A 25,835-nucleotide genomic window follows, 5' to 3' on the forward strand; every position below is an offset into this window, starting at 1 on the left:
AATAGCTTGTCAGTGTTGTGGGGGTTCCACTCTGCGTGCGGCTAGGGCTAAAGGCGAGCTCCGGATCTAGCCCCACGCAGTCGCTTCGTGGTACTCCCAACCCATAGCGCGGGAATCGCGGCTAAGCCGGGTTCGAACGAATAAGGCAACCAGTGGCGTCAATGGTAATAACGTTTATTGCTATTAGCAATAACGAACACTCGCAGAGGGATGTCCTCTCAGTAATAGTAGTAAATAGGCTTGCCTCGTTGCCTGGGTGGGTCAGACAAACGAGATCACTCACGGGTTGCGGCAGGTGCTTTCGTCCAGGCGGCAGGTGTCCGGCGTCCCAAGAGTGCGAGTCTCTCCCGGGGGCGCGCTTTTATGCCTTTTTACCTCTTTGCGAGGGGAAGTCCTCCTCGCCCGCCGAATACGTTTCCCTTTCTCGTGAGCCACGTGGGGGGAGAGGGGGTACGCGCGTCACAAGAGTGACGGGGAAAGGGAGGGCGCGTGGTGCCTCTCTCCCTTGTCTACGCTGGCTCAACCCGTCCGCCACATGCGAACGGGACGACGCGAGTACGCAGGAGAAAATGGGGGCGGGTGCTCCCCACAGTGTGCACTGAAGTTCCTTATTTTTAATGTTTGTAAAAAAGTTCCTCTAGAAGGTAAGGGGGGACGCGGGTGTGGATCCCAATAAATGGCAAAAAAATAGATTTTTTGAAAATCGCATTTTCAATTTCTATAACTCTCTTTCTATCTGATTCCCGAATATCATCACTGTAAACCACGTGGAAGTGCTCTAAAAAATTTGTTTTATCAACCAAGGCGACGAAAAATCTCGCGGAAATCAAGAAAGAACAGCGTTCTTCAAGCCACAATATTTCCGAAACGCCACAACCGAGTGCCACCATCTTTGTCTTGGAAAGCGCATTTCTCCGTCTTCAAATTTACTGCTTCAGCTGCCTCCTCCATGCAGAAACAAGCAAACCAAAAGCAAATGAGTGAAGGTCGTGCCGGAGTCTGCGATTGGCCGTGCCCACCACATGACTCCAGCACAGTTCACCATTGGTCCAGTGCTCGCGTCGTCTGCTCGGCTCTTTGCATCTCGCAAGTCTGGACGTCTCCACGCACCGTAATCTCGACATGTCAAAACAGGTGCTACGCGGACATCACAGTAGCGTGGCCGATCCCTATGCTTGTAGACATCTCAGACTCGCGGCTAAGCATTCCAAGCATTGGCGATGCAGACTTCACAACCAAGATTCACTCGCGGAATCCTCAGACATGCGGCTAAGCCTTTGATCACTCGGTGCTTAGTAACTTGGGACCAAGCACATCGACACGCAATCCTCGGACTAGCCGCGGCTAAGCATTTCGCGCATAGGGAGTCTCTAACTCGGCGATCGAGCACATCACGCGCGGACTTCTCAGACCCTCACCTGAGCATTTTGTGCATCAGCGTCTCTGACTGAGACTAAGTACATCGAGGGTGGAGTCCTCGAGCTCACGTCTAGGAATTTTGCGTGTCAGCACGTCGGACTGCGCGGCTCAATACATCGAGTGTCTACTCCTCGAGCCCGCATCAGGCATTTCGCGCATCGGCCCCTCGGACTGCGCGAAGAAGCGCATCAAGTGTCAACTCCTCGAACCCGCATCAGACATTTTGCGCATAGGCCCCTCAGACTGCATGAATAAGCGCATCGAGTGTAGACTCCTCGAGCCTGCGTCTAGGTGTCACACTGATCTAGTGGGCCGTGCGGATGTTGGGAGAGATGGAGTCGGGAGACGCAGGCGAGCACAGCAAACAGATTTTAATTTACCCAAACTCGAAATAGAAAAGTCAAAACTCAGTTGGCAAAAAATAAAACTCCACACTTGCATAGCCAAAACAATGTCCTTATCCTCGCCTATGTGCGTCCTTAGCGCTTCTTGCGGAAGTCCGGCAACCCTGGCCTATGGTTGCACGCTAACAAAAAGGAACGCTCTTACAAAGTTCTGTTGTCGCACGTAACTCCAAGTTCGATGTGCGTCGACTCTTGATCCCAGTCGGTGCTCCTGCCCACTTCGCAAGCTTTGTAGCCTTGGTATCGACCAGCCAGCTCCTCCGTCTCGGATGTCGGTGTCCCGAACTATGTCGGTGGCGTGGCACTCCGGCCTCCCTGGTTAGGCCTACCGCTGGGCTCCGCTGCTACCTCTCCTAGTGCCGACGAAAAGCCCCGGGACTACCGTTCATGCTGGTCTGCTGAAGAAGGGGGATCCAATTCCTGGAGTACCCGAAAGCGCCGTGGGAGGCTGCAGCAGGTCCAGGGAGCCTCGCTCGAATGTCGCTGAGGTCGATGGCCACACCCTGGATAGCCAGCGCCACGGGCCAGTCCGAACCTCTATGGCTCTTGTTGCTAGTGCGAAGCTGGCGCTCCAACCTTCTTGGCCCAGAGCCGCGTCGATAATCCCAGCTTGGCGCCTCGGGTCACACCTCGGGTCATGTGCCTCGAAGGCTCATGCCATTCGGACCGGTCAGCGAACATCGTCCTCTTCTTTTCTTTTTGTCCCCCATGCCTCTTACATATGACATAGGCCCCCTTTTCAGGAGTTTTTTTGTTTTTTGTTTTTTTTTTTTTTCAAAAGACTGCCTTCTGTTGGTCTTCATGATGGCGAATTTGACTTTCCCGCTGTGACTTGGGTGCTTTTTCCTGCGTCGTCATGGCTTACAACACATCGCCACACTGTCACGCACGTTTCACGACATGCACAGTTCACAACGTTTGCGAGTTCATTGTTCTCACCACTTTACACATGCACACTTAGTCGTCCGCGTTGCACTTTTAACATTTTATCACTCTAACGCCCTACTCATGAAATCCGCCCCACTACTACTATAGCTCACATCGCACTACTTCTGTCCGCCCTGGGAGGTCTGCAAACACTTTCTTGAACTTATGAATCAACTTCCTTAACTTCTCTACTTGTGTTGCCGCTAGGGCTTGGTTCAACCTAACCCTCTCTGCTCTCAAGGTCTTCTCCCCAATATAAGTGTGCACTTCCCCGTGGTCTTTCTCTTTGGCAATCGCCGTGCAAATTGTAGTCTTCTCGTCGTTCTTCCCCCTTTCTATCTCCTTTCTCCATAGTTTTTTACGTACTTCGCACTTTCTTTTGGCATATATCACATGATTTCACATACATACTATTTCACGTCACTCTGCACCACGATCCAAAAGAACTCTTCTGCGATCCTTTCTTATGTATCCTTTACTCCTTTATGACTACCATGCCCTATCTTCAGTACCATGTCCCTCAGCTCCTTCGGGACCATCAACTGTAGTACTTCCCTACTGAACACATACACTTCCAGTATAATAGGTTATTCTTCTTTATGAACTCCACCACTGTCCTACCCCTCTTCCTTCGCACCAGTTCTCCTACCTTTAGCTCACACTTTCGTAATGATTCATCCCTGTTATGAAGTTCTTTAGGGGGGACGCGGCTTTCGCATCGTGAAAAATTTACAAAAAATCAATTTCTTGAAAATTACATTTTCAGTTTCAATAGCCCCTTTTATCTCTGATACCCAAATATCATCACTGTAAAACACTTAGAAGTGCTTTAAAAAATTCGTTTTATCAGCCAAAGTGGCAAAAAATCTCGCAGAAATCAGGTGAGAACAGCATTTTTCAAGCCACAATATCTCCGGAACGGCGCGACCGGGCGCCGCCATCTTGTTCTCATTGAAAAGCGCTTTTCTCCGTCTTCAAATTTGCCGCTTCAGCTGTCTCCTCCATACAGAAACAAGCGCACAAAAAGCAAATGTTTGAAGGTCGTGCCGGAGTCTGCGATTGGCCGCGCCCGCCATGTGACTCTAGTGCGGTTCGCCATTGGTCCGGCGTTCGCGTCGTCTGCTCGGCTCTTTGCACCTCGCGAGTCTGTACCTCTCCACTCGCCGTAATCTCGACGTGTCAAAGCCAGCGCTACGCGGACATCGCACTATCGTGGCCGATCCCTATGCTTGTGGTCGTTTCAGACTCGTGGCTAAGCATTCCGAGCATCGGCAACGCGGATTTCGCGACTAAGATTCACGCACGGAATCCTCGGACATGCGGCTAAGCCTTTCAGCACTCAGTGTTTCGGAATTCTTGACGAATCACATCGCGCATGGAACCTTCAGACACACGGCTAAGCAATTCGCACCTAGGGAGTATCCGACTCGGCGATCAAGCACATCACGCGCGAGCTTCTCCGACCCTCGCCTAAGCATTTCGTGCAGGTACAACAGTGGAACTATATTCATGCCCGCACAGAGTTCTGCACCTCACTTTGTATGAAACCCAGGCACCATGCTCTTTGTAGAGCAGCAGCAAAGAATGCCATACAAAAAGAGGGGGTGGAACGAAGGCACACCAGACCAGAGGCCGCATGTACAAGAAGCCCCACAATACAAAACACCCCAACGACTACAAATTTGGTGCCCTTTAGAGAACTGAAGAGAAGGTGAAACTTCGAGAGCTGTTTTCTCAAAACTGTTGTTTTGCCTTTGTGCTCAGTTTCTGGAGCTGGTTTCTTGATACTGTGTAGCATATTTTTACTCTTTTTGTTTGGTCACGTTCCTTGGGCTACAGTGCAGGGCGGGACATTCTCGCTTTCTTACGTTGACCCTTTGTAAGTTTACGATATGGCTATTCGTCTACTCCGAAAGTGTGCTTGATGCGAAGGTTACATGAAAAGTGACCATCCAAAAACTTGTGTTGCGGAAAAAAGAAGCAAGAATGTCATGACCTTCAGCACGCATTTAGCTATGCAGTCAATAGTTAACAAATCTTCCATCACGTTGTTTAAGTTGTCACGATCGACGACACGCCACACATGGTCCCGAACGCCAACCTTCCGCACCACACAACCACACTCCGAGTTCCCCCTTTCGCCACTCTCTCCCCGCACGCTCGCATGCTCGCGCCGCTGTCCTCTCCGCACTCACGCCACCTGTTCGTCGCTCAGTCAACTACCGTCGATCCCGCGCCTGGCCTCCGAGAATCGTGGCTCCTCGTCGCGGGTCTTGGGCTCGCTTGTCGCGGGTCTTACGCGTCACAACTCTCCCCCCCCTCGAATCGTGAAGCTGTGCTGGTAGGGAGGAGCCATGGCTCATGGTAGAGCATCAACTGATCAGCATGGGCAGTAGTTCGATGACGTCCTGTAGCAGGATCGCTCAAAGCAAAGTTATTGTCACCTAATTGTTTGATTACACAATAAGGTCCACTTCGCCGCGGTGCCAATTTCGCCGAAACGCCCTTGGCCGCATCACTCAAGGTATGGGAATCCAGGAGCACAAGGTCACCCTCTTTGATGGTTGTTGGCTGACGATGACGGTCGTAACAGGATTTCTGCACCTTCCAAGCAGCTGCCTGATGTGACCGAGCATACTGGAGGGCCTCTCCAAGGCACCGCTGGAGTTCGGCAGCAAGTGCATGGTGTGCTGCTTTTGGAGGCTCCGTGTCCTCCTTGTCGCTTGTAGGTTCCCATGGGGTGCGCAACTCGCGGCCGTAACGCAACAATGCTGGAGTATATCCGGTGACAACACTCTCGGCAGTACCCATGGCAAGGGCGATCTCAGGTATGTGCCAGTCCCAGTCCTTGTGGTTGGAGCAGTATGCCCGTAGACACTGCTTAATTGTGCCATTGTGACGCTCCACCATTTGGCCAGCCGGCCGGTAAGGCACTGTGTGACGATCTTTGATGCCCCAGTGTTTCAAGAGGTTGCGCCATAGTGTACTAACAAAGGGCTTGCCATTGTCACTGGTGATGGCCACAGGTGTGCCATGGCGGCAGAAGACTTGCACCATGCACTCCAGTATTTTTGCACTTGTTGCTGCTCGTAGAGGGAAAAGCTCTGGGAACTTTGTAAAGTTGCCAATAACTACCAGCAAGTATTTGTGGCCCTGGGGTGTAGATGGCAAGGGCCCGATAATGTCAACACTGAGCTCTTCCATGGGTGATGTTGCCCACTGACTGCTCATGAGGCCCTGTGGTTTCTTGCGCCGAGCTTTTGTGCGCTGACAGACAGTACAGCACTGCACATACTTTGATATGTCTGCTCGCATGCCCAGCCAGACGAATCGTGCAGCCACACGCCTCAGAGTTTTGAAAAATCCAGCATGGCCTGCAGTGGGATGGTCGTGGGCCACCTTCAGTGCCAGCTGCCGCAAGTGATTAGGTAACCACGCTACCTTCTGGTTGCCTCTTTGCTGAACCAGCAATCCGCTTGGCTGCAGTTCCGTTGTTTCGGCCAGATCACGAAAGAGGCAATGATCAGGCTCCGAACTTGGGAGCTTAGTCCCTTGGACCACTGCTTTAAGAGGCGGTCATCACGAGCCTTTTCTTGTACCAGCTGTGGTGTGTCACTCAGCAGCGAAGAGTCAACCTCCGAGGCCCCAGCTACTTCATCAAATGTAATTTTGCCTTCAGGTTCTGGAGCAGCAATGGGGAACAGCGTCTCACGTAGGTTGTCACTTGTGTTGTCTTCACACTGGAGAGGGGCATCAGCGGGTATTGTTGTGTACTGATTCTGGCCGCTGAGTTCAGCGGATGACGTATCTGCATCAGTTAACCCTGTGTTGAAGAGCGCCCTCTCCCGGCCTCAAGAATGTATATATTGTAGCAGTTGTCAAGTTCCCACTGTTCTGTGTTTGTTTCGTGAGGGCAATAAAAGGTTATTGCCGATACGCCTTGTCGCGATGGTGCCTCGCGATACGACCCACGCAGCAACATAACAGGTATGTTTGCCAGCCCTCGTCTGTGCCTGATTCGGCAGTTGAAGCCCTGCAGCCGAAGAACCCAACGCTTGACCCTGGGTGAAGCTTGGTCGGTATTAAACATCCATGCCAGGGAGGAGTGGTCACAGTGTATCTCAAACTCCGTAAATTCAAGATATGCCCTGAACTTGTCCACTGCCCAGACTACTGCCAGGCATTCCCACTCCTGGACAGTATAATGGCTCTCGGCTGCTGTAAGGACTCTGCTAATGAAGGAAACAGGCTGCAGACCATCAGGGCCAGCCTGCAGTAGCACATCTGCAAAGCCGATGCCACTTACATCTGTCTCCACCACAAAGGGTCGATTTAGATCTGGGAGGCTTATAACAGCATCCTGAGCTAAGGCCTGCTTGAGTGCAGTGAAAGCCTGTTTTTGGCGCTCCTCCCACTGCCATGGCTCGTTCTTCTTCAAAAGGTTGGTCAGTGAATGTGCCGTCAGTGAAAAGTGAGGGATGAAGCTTCTATGGTAGCCGGCAAGTCCCAGGAAGGCTTGCAGCTGCTTAACTGTACTGGGTCTTGGGTAATCCAGCACTGCACGCACCTTGTCCTCATCTGGTCTGCAATGCCCAGGGGAGATGATGTGACCTAAAAACTTGAGGGACTGACGGCAGACCTGTACTTTATTTGGATTGTAAGGCCAGCACCCTTAATGCGTTGTAGCACTTCCCTTACATGTTCAACATGTTTCTCCAGTGTCTCTGAGTATACAAGGACATCATCTAAAAGTGCCATAGCAAAGTGGTGATTGATTCCCTGCAGCACCCGGTCCATTAGGGTTTGAAAAGTTGCTGGACCGCCCGCCACCCCGAAGGGCATCCTCGTAAATTCAAATGTACCTTGATGGCAAATGAAGGCCGTTTTAGCTATGTCAGCCTTGCAAACAGGAATTTGGAAAAACCCCTGGGAGAGATCAAAGCTGGAAAACCACATTGCTCGGCCCAACTGCGCTAGCAGCCAGTCTGTTCGAGGCATTGGGTAGGCAGGTACTCGGGTGCATGCATTTAACGGACGGTAGTCCACAGCGAGCCGGTAGCCTCCAGACTTCTTTGCAACGAGCACTGGGGCGCTAGTCCACGGGCTGGTGCTTCGTCTTATAAGGCCCTGTTGTAGGAGGTCATCCACACAGCCCTCAATGATCTTCTGCTTCTTCGCATTCACTGGACGTAGCTTGCATCTCATGGGCGCACTGTCCCCCGTGTCAATGCGGTGCTGAGCCAGGGTGGTACATCCTGCAACTGTAGTAAACAGATGGCTAAAGTCATCGAGAACTTTACTCATGCTTGGGTGTAGTTCCCTGGTGCCAGCCTGATGCATGTTCTCTATGCCTGGAACTACAAGCACTTCTTCAAAGAGGCTGTGCAAGTTGTACGACTCTCCATCTTCTATTGCAAGTGCTGTCGCTGGGTCCTTTTCGTGCTTAGCAAATGGCACCATGCACTGTGGATCGGTTCCAATCGTCCACCCACCCAGCGATACATGTAAAGAGATGCCTGTTGCTGTTAAAAAATCTCTGCCCAGCACAATGTCCCGACACAAATCTGGCACACACAGGAAGCGTTGAACGCGGCGGCTTGTGGCCCACTTTATTTTGCACTTGAGGGAAGTCGTTGACTGAGACCAACCTGTTGCCAGGCGGAGTGCTTGTTCCTGTGTCTTGGGTTTGGCGCCCGCCTAGACCGCTACCCTTGCCGCCGGCAATCCAAGCAAGCTCACACTTGAGCCTGTGTCCAGTAGGGCCTGGAACGTTGTCCTCCCGATCTGCACTTCCAGGAGAGGCTCCTTGTTGCCGGCCAAGGCCGCTACTTGCAGCGCAGTCTCGTAGGTGCTTGCCGGTGTAGCACCTACCGTCCCCCGTTTCCCGTACACTGAGAGCGGATATGTCCGATCCCGTTGCTTTGGTAGCAGCGGGGTGGGCCGCCACGCCGACCTGTAGGGCACTCGCGGGCCATGTGACCGACGCCTCCGCAGCGATGGCAGTTGAATCCTCTGTGGTCACTCGGCTGGTACCTTTGCTGCTGTGACGGCGTTGAGAGATGTGGCGTCCTTGTGGCGAATGCAGCCAATCCGTGCAATTGGTCTCGGTGGTAGGAGGGCTGTATCGCCGCGGGGTGCAACGGCCAGGGGGATGCCGCCGGCGGATACTGGAACGGCGCGGCAGCCGCTGTGATCAACCGTCCGGGTTGTGTTCCCGGCACGCCGGCCACGTTTATAGTCGATTGGAAGGCCAAGTCTCTCTCGACTTGGTCAGTCGGGGGTGGTGGTGGCTTGTACTGCATGCACCTCCAGAAACGCTCCATGAGACCGTCAGCGGCCTTCGCCAACTACGCGAGACTGCTGAACTGTCTTCCCTCCACCAAATCCTGGAGTTGCCGGTGCATCTGCCGCAGCACGCGGTCAACCTTTTCCGACTCGGGCACTTCGCCGCCAATCCGGTCGTAGTAGGCCGCGATGGTATATATAGATTCCTTTAAATTTTCTTGGGGATGTTGCGTCCGGTGCTCCAGCTCTTGTTTCAAGCGGCGCTTCGCGTCAATGGAGGAGAATTCCGCAATAAACGCCGCAGTGAACTCCTCCCACAACGCAAACGAGTTCACGAATCGCCACCACAACTTCGCGCTACCTTCCAGCGCAGCAGGCACAATGTGCGTAAGCCTCTTGTCAGCTGCGACACCGCTGACCAAACGAAACGTTTCAACCGGTCCGAAAATTCCTCGGGGGACTGATGGTCGTTGAACCCCTTAAACCTTGGAGGCTGACCTGGCTGACCTCCTGTGGAGCGCGGAGCGCAGTCGCTCGCCGGTTGAACCGCCGCCGCCGTTGTCGTAGAACCCATAGGCACTGCCTCGGCCGCCATCAGTCTTTGTCTGACAGCTGCCGCGATTTGCTCGCGTTCCATGATGGATCCGCTCGTCTGCCCCAGCAGATGCTGTACCAATTGTTCGGGAACGTCCACTGTCTCCATGTCCCCGTAGATCCCGGACGAGCCCCCACTTGTCACGATCGACGACACGCCACACTTGGTCCCGAACTACCGCTTTATTTCACAAACGCCAACCTTCCGCACCACACAACCACACTCCGAGTTCCCCCTTTCGCCACTCTCTCCCCACACGCTCGCATGCTCGCGCCGCTGTTCTCTCCGCACTCACGCCACCTGTTCGTCGCTCAGTCAACTACCGTCGATCCTGCGCCTGGCCTCCGAGAACCGTGGCTCCTCGTCGCGGGTCTTGGGCTCGCTTGTCGCGGGTCTTACGTGTCACAAGGTTCCCCAGGAAGTTCTCCAGAGAGTTAGAGGGAGAAAAATTCTGCCAATTAAATTGAACAAGATGTTCTCAAGATATCACTCTGAAACTTTCAGGGAAGCATCAGGGAGACATTCTAAACGTTTGTGCCAGTTTTCATCAAAATCCATGAAGAAATGAGGCAGTTGAGTTTCAGGGCCACGTCCGCCCTTAAAACAAGAAGCCGCACCATTTCCCCACTCGGCTGAGCACCGCCGGTCGGCGTGGCCGCACTGCAGCAGCAGCAGCAGCGTTTGACCACCACCACTACCGGCGGCGGTGTGCGTTTTCCCTCCAGTGTGGCTCGGGCATAACTAGTTGTTTGTGGGTCATTGCATTGTTATTTAAGCTAGTACACTGGAATATAAACCTACGAGTTTTAAAAATACCAGTAAAAGCCCACTTTTGCAGTTGTATTATCCAATTTCAGGTGAAAACGCGATCACAATAACTGTATGAAAATACATTGCTCCTACGGGACTCGGGTGGTTATTGGGCTAGTTGGTAATTCATGATAAAAATGACATACAGCACAAAGGCCAAGAACTGTGAGTGACGACATACACGCAGTGCATGTCGTCTCTCTCAGTCGTTGGAAAAACAAGAAAAAAAGCATGTTATCCCCAAAAACTTATTAAGCGGAATCGTATCAACGAGATTCCACTCTGTTGTGAAAATGAATTCTCTGTGCGCAGCTATGCCAAAAACAATGTTCTACTCTGTATGTGTAGAGATGTGCAGATCGATGTCCGGCATGGCTTGAAGAAAGTGGCTAAATGGGCTGATGAAAACGGTTTTCAGTTGAGCCCATAAAAAGGTATGTGCATTCTTTTCACAAATAAGAGAGGAATACTACTATTGAGCTCTCTGGCAACACACTACTTGTCAGTGCTGAGCACAAGTTTCTCGGCATCAGATTGGACTCAAAGCTCGCATTCGTTCCGCATGGCAAATACTTGAAGGCTACCCTATTTACACGATTGTAAGTCGACCTATTTTTTTAAATTTGAGAATCCGAAGTGGGGGGGTCGACTTGCAGTAGAAACCAAAACATGGCACCGCCAAAAAAGTGAGACCATCGGGAGCTACAACGTAGTTACAATTTTGTTTGCTCTATGGCCCTACCCGTAGCTATTCGCTATCCTACTTGTTTGTTTGCTTTTCGGAAGGGTTTTCCAACATTTCTGTGAGTTTTACAGTGCACACAACACTCATGGGGGGGTGTCGATAGTTGATGGAAGCGCCGCTGTTCCATTCGCGGCGGCACCCTCAAAACGACGGCACTAGCGGGGAGTATCGGTAGTTCATGGAAGGGCAGACACCACTCGCAGCTTGCATGTTTCTCTTCCCCTGTAGCTATTTAGTTTCATGCGTTCGATTTGACTGCTGGCCACATGCTACTTTTATGCCTCCCCAGTCGTCATCAGTGCTCCAGGCCCACTAATCGTTCGGCACTCGTTCACAGCAGCGTTCAAGAGGGCTGCCGTCCTTTCTGCTGAAGAAACAAATCACTGCGCAGCATGCCACAAGTTCGATGTTTGTGAACAGGTGGTGCTGGAGCGGCGACTGCAGCATAGCGAAATTTCCACCTGTGACAGCAAGGGGGGAATTACCCACGTGCCGAAGTCTGGACGCTTTCTGGAGCTGTAGTCCAAGCTTGCGGCATACATCGCTAAAGTGCATGATCAATCCCTGCCAGGGGAAGTGCGACATGGTCGCGAAACAAGCTTGGTCTTCGCCTTTTAAGGACCTGCTCCGCCGTGAATACAACGAATGTCTGGCGGCAGAAGACTACAAACTTACGCCAACCGGACCTCTCAAAAGAGCCTCCCTGACGGCTGCGTGTGGTTGGGTGCATTCGGCGTGGGCTGCTGTTCCACAAGGTGTCGTGATGCGGTCGTTTGCCAAATGTGGAATTTTGCTGGACGACGACGAGCTGTGGGACCGTAGCAGCAACGACGATGGCAGCACTAGTGAAGACTAGTGGTCCAGTGACCATGTCGGCTACTAATAAATTTTGGTTATCAAATGCGCCCTCAGGTACGATCTTTTTTTTTTTTTTTTTACCCCGTCACACGCGATATGGGGGGGTCGACTTACATTCGAGTCGACTTACAATCGTGTAAATACGGTAAATTCCTGAAAACAGTTAACTTTAATTCAAAGCCTCTATCAGGCGCAACATGGGGCAGGGACAGGAAATGCCCTTTGAACTTGTTTGAGTGCCCTGTCAGCTGACGTCATGACTACGGCGCGATAGTATATAAGCCGGCTGCACCGACTACTTAAAGATGCTGGATCCTATCCACCATTTGGAAATCTGCCTTGCGACCAAGGTCTTGTGGAGAAGCCTCATACAAAGCCTTTATGTAGAAGCAAACGTGTGGTCGCTCCATCTTCAGAGATCATGTACCAGTTTTAGAGCTTTACATATTTCCTGAAAATAAATCAAACTGTGAACATCCGCCTGATTCAACCATAAACGATACGATCGCTGCCACCCTCTTCCATAACCAGCCTGCATTGAGAAGACCTTTCTCTTTGCGTGTGACGAACCTTAGTGATGAAATGGGCATTCCACTGCTTGAACATTGTCCTATGGCTCCAGTGAAACTATTGCAGCCATGGCACTGGCAGCTGATAGAGTGTGACACATTGTTTGTAGAAGTCACTAAACATGCACCAGGGGCACATATTAGAATGCATTTCCTATGACTCCAGTCCAAGTACTCGTGCACAGAGTTTTACACAGACGTTTCTGAATCACGTGCCGGGGTGTCTTATGTAGCCGTTGGTCTATCCTTCTCGGAATCCGATGCACTGTACCCGGAAACGGGTATTCTTCATGGCTCAGGTGCATGCACTGTTGTCGCCTGTGAAGCATGTAAGCAAATCAAATCTTCACAAAGCAGTTGTATTTAAAGATTATCAAAGCATCCTAAAAGCCTTAAGTCATTCTATGACAACAAAAATCATCTACTCATTGAGCTCTATACCATTCTGCGTAGAGCGTATACAAGGCGCTTCAGCTAACACTTTCAAAAATGTTTAAATGTTGCCTGTGGCGGATAGCACAATTCTAATTCATGAGCTGGTCTACTGGAAGACGCAAGCATTACTTGCACAAAAAATTTAAATGCATAATCAACTAATTAAGTTTTCAACTAATTACCTTGTGGCCCATATTGCAATTTACAAAGCCGAAGAGCTCGCAAGGCGATCCATCTTCCGAGCTCTAGTTACTTTATTCTAGTACTTTACTCTAGTGACTTTATTCATAATACATTGTTTCATGCATTGAAGCACAAAAGTGACTGGAACGCCAATGCATTTCTCCGCAAATTCGAGAATTGATATCTCAAAACTGGTGCCATCCCGAGAATTTGTTCCAAGTGCATCCGCCTTGTGAGCTCCACGACTAGAATTTGTAAATTGCAATATGGGCCACAAGGTAATTAGTTAAACTTAATTAGTGAATTTCTAATCAATAGGTAATTATGCAGTCAAATATTTTTGTGAAAGAAATGTCTGGCTCTTCGAGTAAACCATCTCATGGACTAGAATTGTGCTATCTGCCACAGGCAACATATAAACATTTTTTGAAGTGCTCGCTGAAATACCCGGTATATCTAACAAGCATGTCATTATATGCTGGGTGCCTCGCCATAGAGGCATTGTGCTAGCAGACCAGATGGCCATATCAATTACATTGCACGCTCCTAATCCTACTGCAGCTGTCCCTGCCTCAGATCTGAAGCCTTTCCTGCACTTGTGGAATGCTGAAACAAATGTTCACTTGCTGAAACAAAGCTTCACTTGATTAAGCCACAGTTAAGTTTTTGGCCCTCCATAACCAAAACACTGCAAACGGTTGTCCTATTCTGTCATCTCGGAATAGGACACACACATGCCTCCCACAGTTTCTTGCTGTCTTGTGATGAACCACCAACCTGAGGGACGTGGTGAGAGGCTGACCATCCCCCAACTCCTCCTGGAGTGTCGGGAAGCTGAAATAGAGAGAAAGAAACATTGTCCTACAACACACCGCTATCATGTCCCTCTCTATGCCATTATGTTTTTTGGTGAAGAACCGCTTCTTAACACCAAATCAGTCCTAGGTTATTTGAATGATGTTGTCCTACATGTTATCCCAATAAATTCGTAGTGCATCCTCTCTCCAGAGGATGCCTCTGTGATGGTAGTTTTGTCTAGCACATACTTCTAGACCCTTGAGTTTCAAGGGCTGTGTTTAGGCAGTAGTGCTCTTGCCAGTTTTTACATCTGACATCTATTGTATATCATATTGTGGGCGAGAAAACGCCAAAGCAGACGTTGGTGCCTGATGTCCACAAGTTATATTTAACAGGGCCCGCTCAGTCGGGGGAGCGGGACTAAGCGCCGCTGGCTTCGATTGCCCGTACCTCTGCTCGCGCATCATGAGCGTACAGGGCGTGTCGTCGTCGGCTTTTTGGTCGAATCACTGTGGTAAGTAGCAGATTTCTACAGAGACTCCCTTCTAGCGAGGAAGCTGTGCACGCAGGACGAATGGCGAACAGCGGGTGGTGCGCACGTGGCTGGTAGGGCTTGCCCGGTCGGGAGGGGGAATGTGACAACAGAAGTGGCCAGATTCTGAGTGAGTGGGCTTCAGACGGTCAACGGAGACCATGTCTTCCCAGCCGTTGATGAGCAATAGAAGATATTTAGGTGCACGCTTGAGTATCGTAAAGGGACCGACCATGATATCGGGGCCGTAAGGTAGGACGTCGTGGTGTACAAAGACATGCGTGCAGTTCTAAAGGTCAGGCACCACTTGCTGTGCAGCGGATAGGTGAAGAGGCCTATTGCAATAGGGTTGGCAATGATAGCCATGAACGCCACATGCGACGACCCAGGAGCAGATTTGTTGGCACTGGAATAAGTTTTCACATGAGACATGCAGGTGTGTACTGTTCTTGATCGTGTGCACCTCGCACATTTTCTTGTTTACATGGGATATAGCAACCGGACAACCTATATTTATCATACAATCTCAGTTCGGTGATGTACTGAATGTTGGTGCCGAAAAATCATGTTTTCCGGGAACACATTGTCACATTGTAGTGGCAATGAAGAAAAGAGTTCCAAAACTGTGAATGGTGAAACTAACTTTTTATTAGGCGAGCCTGTGCCCACAAAAGCAAGTTACACTCAAAGCCCAACGATAGTGGCGAACACAGTCGGCAATCATCAAAAATCTGATCTGTGGGTCAAGCTTATCGGCTTTTATACATGAGCCATCGAAGGTTCACAAGTAATCGCTAGCACTATCTTGTCTTCCAGAAAGTACTACACAATTTGCATCATGCATACATACAATCAGGCTACACAAGGTTCGGTGACAATAGACAGTGCATAGAACCATCAGTAACATTAGAGAAACTTCCGATACATTCAGGTGTCACGGTTTGTTTATGGAAAGCGACTTAAAATAATATCGCTGTCCATGTTTCCTATTCAAATAAAGGATGAGAGTGTTTTATTTCAGAAGTGTTAGAAGAATGTATATTTACATAAAGAAAGTGGAAACAAAAAACACAAACAAAGGATAGAAAATAAAGGGATAACGAGCACTCTACACTGCTTATAACAAATGCAGTTCTCATTAATCAAAGTCACCGCTATCCTAATCCTATACTTGTGTGTGTCCGAATACACAAGGACAGTAGACTGAGAGCAGGGTGCGGCTCACCAACAGTTCTGGCACATGGTCGCTTGGCTGAAGAGCGCCGAGCCGTTGTCGACGGAAGGCACCGTTCGCTCCTTGAGCAAACTCCAGGTTGTCTCGCAATGGGGCCTTGTACTGGCTCAGGAGGTTAGACAGTCCAGGTTCTGCCTGTGGGAATCTGGAAGCTTGAGCCCGTGGCCCGACAGCTCACTCCACTCATGTGGTGGGACCTTGTCCCGGCTCTGGAGGCTAGGCAGTTCAGGTTCTGCCAGTAGGAATCTGGGAGCTCAGGCTCACGGCTCGACGGTTTACTTCCGCTCCCAGCGGACGCTGACTTTTTTGGCGCTCACTTGCGTCTGAACACCACTACGCCGTTCCAGGGTCTCTCCCTCATCTCCTCTTCTTCCTTCATTTTCTTCTACGTCACCCATCATATACGGCCCTTAATGGTCCCTTTCTTCATAGTATTTTGTTCTGACGACACTTAGATATCACGCGCGTCGCTTCTTTGTCGTCGGCTTCTTGCTCTCACCCATTTGCTCTTGATGTTAAGTTGTCTTCACCACACTGGTCCCTTTATCTACAACACCGGCTTCGCGCACTGTCACTCCCGGACACACAACAGCAGGCACGTCCTGCACTGAGTGATAACAAGTGTTAGGTGGTGAAACGCGGTCACCCTAAAAGATAAACAAGTATACGTGTCAGCATTAACCAGTAAAATATAAGCGTAACTCAGTTGGGTCATTTTTTTTATTCTCGATCACAAACATTGGTGTCAGGAAATCGTATGTAACAACACTGAGCACGTGCTGGTGGGCAAGTTGGTTACACACGATTACAGCGAAGGCGCCAAATAAAACAACGGACGAAGGAAGGAGACACGAGACAACCACGTAGGCGCACTAACAACTGAGTGCTTTATTTCTTGACAGGTATTTCGTACGTAACATGATCATATCAATGAGGTTATACTGTATGTATGTTTTGCACCGCCATAGAGGCACCACTGATGGCCACTTGTGGGTGCTTTCAAAAGTGCACTCGGGATGCACACTATCATATCTTGCAGCAAGGATGACTGAAGTTAGCAACTGCGGTTTCCCCTTCATTGAGGTAGGCCCTGGTCAAATTCATTGCTCAGCCTTGTAAACATCGTTGAGTGCAGCAAACATCGAGATGACAAAAGAAAGCGTAAGAACAATATCCCACCAAATGGCAGCGATCCATTGCTGCTGTTGCTATCGCTCGTGTGGCTTTGCGGCAAATGATTAGAACCGTATCACCAGCAAGCTTTTGCAAATATTTGAGCACCCCTCCGCACAACACTTGTTCTTTGACATGCTTTGAAGATTTTGCTCTGAAATTAGGCATCAGAGAAGCCTGATCAACTATGTCGGAAACTATGATGGTTGGCTGCCTCATTTGCCTCCGTGCACTTGGCAGTTCCACACTGGCAGGCTCTACGAGTATTGTTCAGTCAGTCATACTTTTATTTGCCGCCTTTTTTGTTTTGTCCTTTTTTCATGTTCTGCTCAAAGTTCTCTGCGCATGGTTAGACTTCCCTTGGTTAGATCTCACCTGCTCTTACGAAATAAGTCGGTTGCTAGACTTGCTGCCTCATTCATGATCGTGTTCTACAGTAGGTAATTGCTGGGCTAGTTGGTGCATACCTAATGACGGGATTTAGCACAAGGACACAACCACAAAAAGAGACACACATGCCTGGGATTTGTTCTGTGTGCCATGTCATTTATTTACTCTCGCGGTCGTTCGGCGCTACAGAGGGGAGTGGGTGATAGACATGTGCAGAAGGCAGATTAATGAAGATAATCACGTACAGCAGGTTTGAAGGCACTGCGATGGACACGACAGAAGGTGGTTCCAGTCGGCACTAGTCTTCAGAACAAGCAAATCAAAATAAAGGTTAGTCCTGCAGCTTGGCACGTCAACTTTGAACCGGTGGTCCATGCGGGATGAAAAGTAAGTGGGAGTAATAAAAAGTGATTGCTTTAAAGTTTCATTGGTGAAGTATATTTTGTGAAAGAGGCATAAACAAGAAATGTGACGGTGTAAGGAAAGTCAGGAGGATCTAATGCTTTCTTTATAAGCTTTACACTGGCTAACGAGAACACCTGCAGTGGTTACTTAGTGGCTATAATGTTGGATTGCTAAACATGGGGGGAGGTCACAGGATAGGACAAACACTACCGCGGCAGGCTCCTGTGGCTCGCAGTCATGCCCACCTCGCATGGTCACACCTTTTCTTGTTTGCATGGGAGCTAGCAGCCAAAAAATGTACCATGCAGTCACAGTTTGGCAATCTACTAAAAGCCATTGCAAAAAAAAAAAGTTCACTTTCAGGAAACGTATTAACCGGTCGTCATTCACAACGTTGTCATGAGGAGGGATGTCTGCTCTCTGTATTGCACATATTATGAAGCACCCATCAAGACAACACACGCTTTACAGATGGTCCTAGAGTTCACATAATAAGGCCTTCTGAAACGCTGCTTGAGTAGCCCAAAGGTGTTCTCAGTGGTAACCCTCTGCTGGCTGTGCACCTACTGCCTTTGTAAGGCATTGGCAGCCTAAGGCTTTAGTGTCTGTGCAGAATATGTAGCCATCACCACAGGAAAGGATACTCTACAATGGATCACTTCCATGTCATTAATCAGGTTATCAAGAAATCCGCAGAGTACAATAAGCTTCTCTATATGGCTTTCATTGATTACGAGAAAGTGTTTGATTCAGTAGAGATACCAGCAGTCATGGAGGCATTGCGTAATCAAGGAGTACAGACCGCTTACGTCAATACCTTCGAAAATATCTACAGTGGTTCCACAGCCACCTTAATTCTACATAAGAAAAGTAGGAAGATACCGATAAAGAAAGGAGACAGATAAGGAGACACAATCTCTCCAATGCTATTCACTGCGTGCTTGGAAAAAGTATTCAAGCTGTTAAACTGGGAAGGTTTAGGAGTAAGGATCGACGGTGAATACCTCTGCAACCTTCAGTTTGCCGATGACATTGTTCTGTTCAGCAACACTTGTGGTCTTCTCATCCGCGACGCTCACGGCGCGCACGCTCCGATTCCGCTCGCGCCGGACGACCACCGCGGGTTCGAGCACTCCGAGCCGCCATGCGTGCAGGGCACCGCGCGCCCGCGCCTGTTCCGGCCCGCTCCGTGTGCCGACGCGCAGCTGCGCGCGTACGCACCCCGCCGGCCCCACAGCTTAGGGGAAGGCGAGACCGCGCGCGCAGCAAGGGAGGCCCTAGGCAAAGCTCTCAAGAAACAACAAAGAATGTTTATTAACCTGGGACTCAATACAAACACACGTTTTAACGTAACGTCCGAATATGAATCTAATTAGACGAAACATGGCCGAATGGTCGCCGGTGGCCGCTAGAATGGTGCACCGCGACAAAGAGAGAAACAAAGAACAAAGAACCCGAGCAGTAAGAATTTGCCTATCCTTCGGTCAGCGCCTGCCATCGTGCACCCCACAGCAGAGAAAAGGGAAATAGAGAGAAACGACAGACGAACAGACGGGGGCACGATCGGCAGACCCTGCCTCAGGACATCGAGACGACGAAAGAGTGCGCGCGCGCCCGGCGAGGCCGGGACCCCGACGAGCCGAAGTGACCATCAGCCGGCGCCGCACAAAGGGGGCCGCTGCCGGCAGAGAGGAACACGTACGCACCTTCAGACGCCGCGATGTGGTCTCCCCGGGCCCCCGTCTTGCGAGCGCTTACCCGGAGCGCACGCAAGCAGGGCCCGAATCCCGCCGAAATCTTAGGCAATGGCGAAAGCCTATTGACCTTCGCGTGGGGGGGATGACAGCAGAGTGACAGTGTTTTATGACCCGCTGCCACCCCGTCCAGGCAAGGAGGAGAGGGACACGGAGCCCCCGGCAACACAACGCAATGGCTCCACACAACCACCGCGAGAGCCGGAAACCCCACACACTGTGGACGAGTTACAACAGATGATTGACGACCTTAACAGGGAGAGTGAAAGAGTGGGACTGAAGATTAATATGCAGAAGACAAAGATAATGATAAATAACCGGGCAAAGGAACAAGAGTTCAGGATCGCATGTCAGCCTCTAGAGTCTGTGAAGGAGTGCGTTTACCTAGGGCAACTAATCACAGGGAACCCTGAACGTGAGAAGGAAATTCACAGAAGAATAAAAATGGTTTGGATCGCATATGGCAGACATTGTAAGCTCCTGATTGGGAGCTTACCATTATCATTGAAAAGGTAAGCATACAATCAGTGCATTTTACCGGTGCTGACATATGGTGCAGAGACTTGGAGACTGACAAAGAAGCTTGAGAACAAGTTAAGGACTGCGCAAAAGGCGATGGAACGAAGAATGCTAGGCATAACTTTAAGAGACAGAAAGAGAGCGGTTTGGATCAGAGAGCAAACGGGGTATAGATGACATTCTAATAGACATTAAGAGAAAAAGATGGTACTGGTCAGGTCATGTAATGTGCAAATTAGATAACCGTTGTATCATTGGAGTGACAGAATGGGTACCAAGAGAAGGGAAGCGCAGTAGAGGATGGCAGAAAACTAGGTGGTGCGACGAAATTATAATGATGATGATGACATCTGGTTGCACCCACTTGGAACAAAGGGGCCTTCTCGCAACACATGACTGTCATGCGCATAACCAACGAGTCCTATAAATGCATCTATGAATCTGTTTTGGTCATTACACACACCTTAAAGAATTGGGAAGGCCAGTTATTTTCTGTTCATGTAGGCGGCAGTACGTTCTTTCCACGCTTGATATTGCTACACGCGTGTGGTATTTGTTGGTTTGAACGAGGTGCATGAGCGCCAACACTCCAGAAAAGAGGAAGAACGAACTGGGCTCGCGCTGGGAATCTCCTGACATCCGGAGTTTTGTGGGGCTCTGTTCTTATTTCCGACGGTTCGCGAAAGATTTCGCAGCAATCTCTCGAACACTCACTGAACTTCTGAAGAAAAATGTGCCTTTTATGTGGGGTTCCCCTCAGGCTGCTGCATTTCACGCCTTATCACCACGATTCTCACCAATCCACCGGTCTTGGCCCACTTTGACCCGTCCGCACTTACAGAGGTCTGAACCGATGCCAATGGTTATGGGATCGGCACCTTCTTATCGCAACGCCAACACGGACACGACCGCGTTATAGCCTACGCTAGCCGGCTCCTGACAACTGCAGAGCGAAACTATTCGGTTACCAAGCGCGAATGTCTTGCTCTCGTCTGGGCTGTTTCAAAGTTCCGCCCATATTTATATGGTAAGCCCTTCTCAGTAATCATAGACCATCATGCGCTGTGTTTGCTTTCGTCGCTGAAGGACTACTGGCCGGCTCGGTCGTTGGGCCCTCCTACTACAAGAATATCCCTACACAGTGACTTACAAGTCGGGACGCCAACACCAGAACGCAGATTGCCTCTCTTGCTACCCACTCGAAGACGCGACCTCTAAGTCTGATACTGACACCGACGCCTGTGTTCTCTCTGTTTTTCAACTGCTCCGTGTCGCTGACGAGCAGCACCGTGACCCGTCCTTGCGTATCATCATTGACCTCCTGGAATTGTCGTTTCCCGACAGTTCCCTCCGCTTATTCACATTCAAGATGGCGTACTCTACCGCCCCAACATTCACCCTGATGGCCCTGTATTACTCCTTGTGGTCCCTTAACACCTTCGCTCGGCTGTTCTCCGCGAACTTCACGACCTCCCCACTGCCGGTCACCCGGGTGTGTGTCGCGTACCTACGACCGGAGCCGCCGACGCTTCTTTTGGCCAGGGCTTGCTTGCTCCGTTCGAAGATTTCTCCGTTCGCATTTCTCCATTCGAAGCTGCGTGTGAGAAATGCCAGCGACGCAAGACACCATCGACACTCCCTGCTGGCTACCTTCAACCACTCGACATTCTTGCGGAACCATTCTTTCGCGTTGGTTTAGACGGTACTAGGCCCTTTTCCTCTTTCTACCTCTGGGAACAGGTGGATTGCTGTGGCCACGAATTATGCCACACGCTACATCATCATCCACGCGCTTCCTACAAGCTGCGCCACAGACGTCGCCGATTTTCTTCTACACGACATGATTTTATTACATGGAGCTCCGCGACAACTTCTCACTGACCGTAGCCGGACATTCCTATCAAAAGTTATCGCGGACATCCTGCAGTCCTGTGCCACGAGGCACAACCTATTCACATCATACAATCCGCAAACAAATGGCCTAAAGGAGCATCTCAATCGCACACTAACAGACATGCTCGCGAAACATGTCTCTTCACACCACACTAACTAGGACCTCGCTCTACCCTTTGTCACATTTGCTTATAATTCCTCGCGCCAGAACACAGCCTGTTATTCCCCATTCTTCCTTCTGTTCGACCGAGAACCAGCACTGCCCCTCGACATAACCCTCCCTGTTCACGCAGCACCGACCAGTGAATATGCACTTGACACCACCGCCCGCTGTGCCCACGCAAGCGAAATTGCCTGTGACCGCCTTCTGAAATCCCAAGAGAGTCAAAGGCGTTTGTACGACCGGCGACACCGAAACGTGCACTTCCCGCCTGGTTCTCTGGTGCTTCTATGGTCTCCGTCACGTCAGGTCAGCCTGTCAGAAAAACTGCTGTCTCGTTACACAGGCACATACCGAGTGCTTCGTGCCGTGACTCCTGTCACCTACGAGTTCGCCCCTGACACCCCACCTACTTCCCAGTCCAGTGATATCGTGCATGTCACACGACTGAAGCAGTATCACCCTCCCAGTGATGACATTTAGATGCTCCGGGACATTGCTTCTGCCCCCGGTAGATTATGCTATACGCGTGTGGCATTTGATTGTTTGAACGCAGCGTGTGGGCACCATCACTCCAGAAAAGAAGAGGAAACACGAACTTTTCTGAGCGAAAAACAAATTTTAGAGTGCGAAGCTTTCATGATGCTGTGAAGCCATCTCGCAAGCAGTGCAGCAGAGGTGAGAGGTGGGCTCCGAGTCGAACTTGGCTCGTGCCGTAGCCCGTGTTCACGCTACAGGTTTGACAGTGGTCGTCATTTGTCACAAAAGATAAAATTGAGACGATTTATTCATCCAACCAGTGTGAAAGACAGTAGCCGATGTTTGTATCACCAGCGGCAGCGACGTGCGCAAGCTGGGCAGTCAGAATGGTGGGACACTGGGCCTAAGCAGTTTGGCTGGTGGTGTTGTGGTGACAAGTCATCACAGGAAGCTTGCCACCAATAAGTTCAAACTCATAGATCTTGTCAGCAATTCACTGTGAGATCAGATGTGTGGGCTAGACTGATTGCCATAGTAGTAGAGTACTGATTCACGTGCTGTCCCCTTCGTGTCAGAAAAGTTTGTAGTCGGTGCTTTTTTTTTATGTTTACACTTCAAGACATTGGTGATTGGCTGCAGTGGCAGAGTACAGGCCATGTGTGTTGCCCTCCATGTCCGAAAAAACTATTGGTAGTGTTTTGACCACTTTTGGCTTGGTTGGACTGATTTGGCAAGCCAACATGCCGATCCTGCTCACTAACACTGGTTGCACGGTTGAGTATTTGCAGCGGTGCGAAGCATGCATATGTTATAATTATTGTTCCCATGCCTCATATCAGCATGGCAAGTTGTCGGAGCGTAATCAAAATCCACTGAAGACCCTTTGCTGACCCTTCGGAGGCTTTCATTTTTTTGCATTGACCCGTTCGCGTATTACGACATAACGAAGGTATTTTGATGTCCAATGTGACATTTTTATAATAAGATTGAACTGTGTTGCCTTATAAGGAATACTGGACAGCAAGTGACATCTTCTTCATCCAGTTCATGGCCATTGTCGTTAAAAAAATTACCGCTGAAGCTTTATGCCTGCAGCTGGTTGGAATGATGCACCTCAAGATGGTGCCTCCAGTCTTGGTTATCCATGAAGCTCTCAATTTAGTTCACCCTGCACAACCAGCTTCAGTGCACAGCATAAACTGCACCTCTATTGTGAACCTTCTCACAAGTTGATTGCCCCATTAGATGCAGGATGTTTGCAGCTTTCGCGTCTTAAGTTCTCTTGGCCGCCTATTTCCGACATGTCTCAATTGTCGGCCTTTGCGTTGCTATGAGAGCATCCAATGCACTGCAATTGAACAGAAAATGTTTATCGGGGCAGAATAATGACAGATTGTTGCGGTTTGTGGTGCAGCCGACCTGGTGACACCCCTGAAGAAGCGGCGGCTGATGCGTGGCTCCCTGGATTCGGTGGGCGGGCTGTCTCCAGCCACGGGGGAGGCGGCTGCCACCCTGCTTTCTTTTCAGACGCCGCTGCTGCTGCACCGCTATCCAGACGAGGAGCACCAGCCGCAGTCGCAGCATGGTCAGGTGAGCCACAGCGTGCACCGGCTGGCCTCTCCAAACACACTCGAACCTCGTTGTAACGAAGTTGAAGGGGGAGCCGAAATTACTTTGTTATATTCATTGTTGCCATTTACAGAAGTGTATGTCCAATGGGTTGCACAATCTTAAACATGGGAATAAAGAAACGGCCTTGTGGCCCATGGAGCCGCTAGCTACACGGCCCCTCGTGCGATGAAATTGGAACAAAACAACAAAATAACCTTCGGCGTTTTACACAACTTCTCAACACCCGATGCACCTTGCTTCTGTCTCATGTGAGGGCGTTTTCCACTTGGCTCATCGGGGTCCAGTGGCACGCAATGCGGTGCTCCCCTATGCGATCGAGGAGTGGAGCGCATTTAAGCCCCGCCTGCTGCACTGGCTCACCTCCTCCAGAGTGGCACCGATGCCAATGCGATCGCAAAGGCCCAGCTGCCAGCCAGCGGCGGGCCGCAGGCTGAGGGGGAGAACTGGCGGCATGGCTTGCGCGTGACCCCCCAAGATTGCACCGGGGCGCTTTTTGAGGCCAGCTGCAGCTGCCTGCGCAGCACGTCATAGAGAAATATACAAGTGAATGCACTAATGTTTCGCACTGCTACGCATAGCCGTGCCGCATGGCAAAACTCGCATAGGCTTGCGCATTATCCTCGAAATTGCGGCCAGGAGATCTCGGGGGGGCCACACCCAGCTGCACCTGCCTTTGCGGCGCGCCGCACAGAAATGGATGCACTGATCTTTGTCAGTAGAGAAGTACAATGGTGAGCTGATGCTTGTGCGTAGGTGTGCAGCTACACGCGACCGTGAAAAATACCATTGTTGCTCGACGACATATTTGACGCACGCAGGGGCGTGGGAGTTTTGTACTGCCGCGTCAAATGAGTGCCGAATCTCACGGAAAGCAATGTACTCTGTGCACAACAGTCAGGTATTTTTTGGTTTCAAAGACGGATCTAGTTCATTACCGTAAAAACCCGCGTATAATACGAACCCGAATATAATACGAGGTGAAATTTCTGGGACGAGAAATGGGAAAAAAAAGGTTTACCCGCGTATAATACGAGTGAGAGAAACTCGGGGAAAACATTTATTGAAATCGGACTCAGCACTTCATTCACTGTCGTCCTCCGCTGCGCTTTCATCGGACAATTCCTTGTCTGACATATCCTCCCGGAGGTACTCGTCCTCGGTGCCATCGAGCGCGTTCGAAATCCCGCACTTCTTGAAAGCGCGACGCACAAGGTCTTCTGGGATGCTCGCCCATGCGTCCACGATCCACTTGCACAGCGTGGCTGGCGATGCCCGCTTCAGCCGCCCAGTTGGCGTCACTGCAGGTTCACCTGACCGCATCCACTCTGCGTAGCACCGCTTCACCGCGTCCTTGAAAGGCTTGTTGACGCAAACATCTAGAGGCTGCAGCTGAGACGTCATCCCACCAGGGATAACGACGAGTTCAGTATTACAATCACGCAACAGCTTCTTCACCGAGTCGGCCAAATGGCCACGAAACGCGTCCAGCACGAGGATGGACGGGAACGACAACAGTGCACCGGGCCGCCTACACCAAACGGACTTTATCCAGTCGAGCACAAGACTCTCATTCATCCACCCTTTCTCATGGCATTTAACGATGACATTTTTCGTCAGCTCACCTTTCGGCATTGT

At 50.4% G+C, this 25,835-nt stretch overlaps 1 protein-coding gene across 6 annotated transcripts in view; it reads left to right on the top strand.

Annotated features, from left to right (window-relative positions):
* LOC135896103 (inactive histone-lysine N-methyltransferase 2E-like) overlaps nt 1–25,835 on the top strand; it is a 458,065-nt gene that overhangs the window by 337,110 nt on the left and 95,120 nt on the right. For all 6 annotated transcript variants that reach the window (XR_010562591.2, XM_070541359.1, XM_070541357.1 and 3 more), the window contains exon 17: nt 23,983–24,158. Coding sequence is in view for 5 of the 6 variants with exons in the window: in XM_070541359.1 (XP_070397460.1) it covers nt 23,983–24,158 (176 nt within the window). In the remaining variant the exon portion in view is untranslated. The remainder of the gene's footprint in view (nt 1–23,982; nt 24,159–25,835) is intronic.

The sequence above is a fragment of the Dermacentor albipictus genome, chromosome 6 (genome assembly GCF_038994185.2).
Source record: "Dermacentor albipictus isolate Rhodes 1998 colony chromosome 6, USDA_Dalb.pri_finalv2, whole genome shotgun sequence".
In the NCBI taxonomy this organism is placed as follows: domain Eukaryota; kingdom Metazoa; phylum Arthropoda; class Arachnida; order Ixodida; family Ixodidae; genus Dermacentor; species Dermacentor albipictus.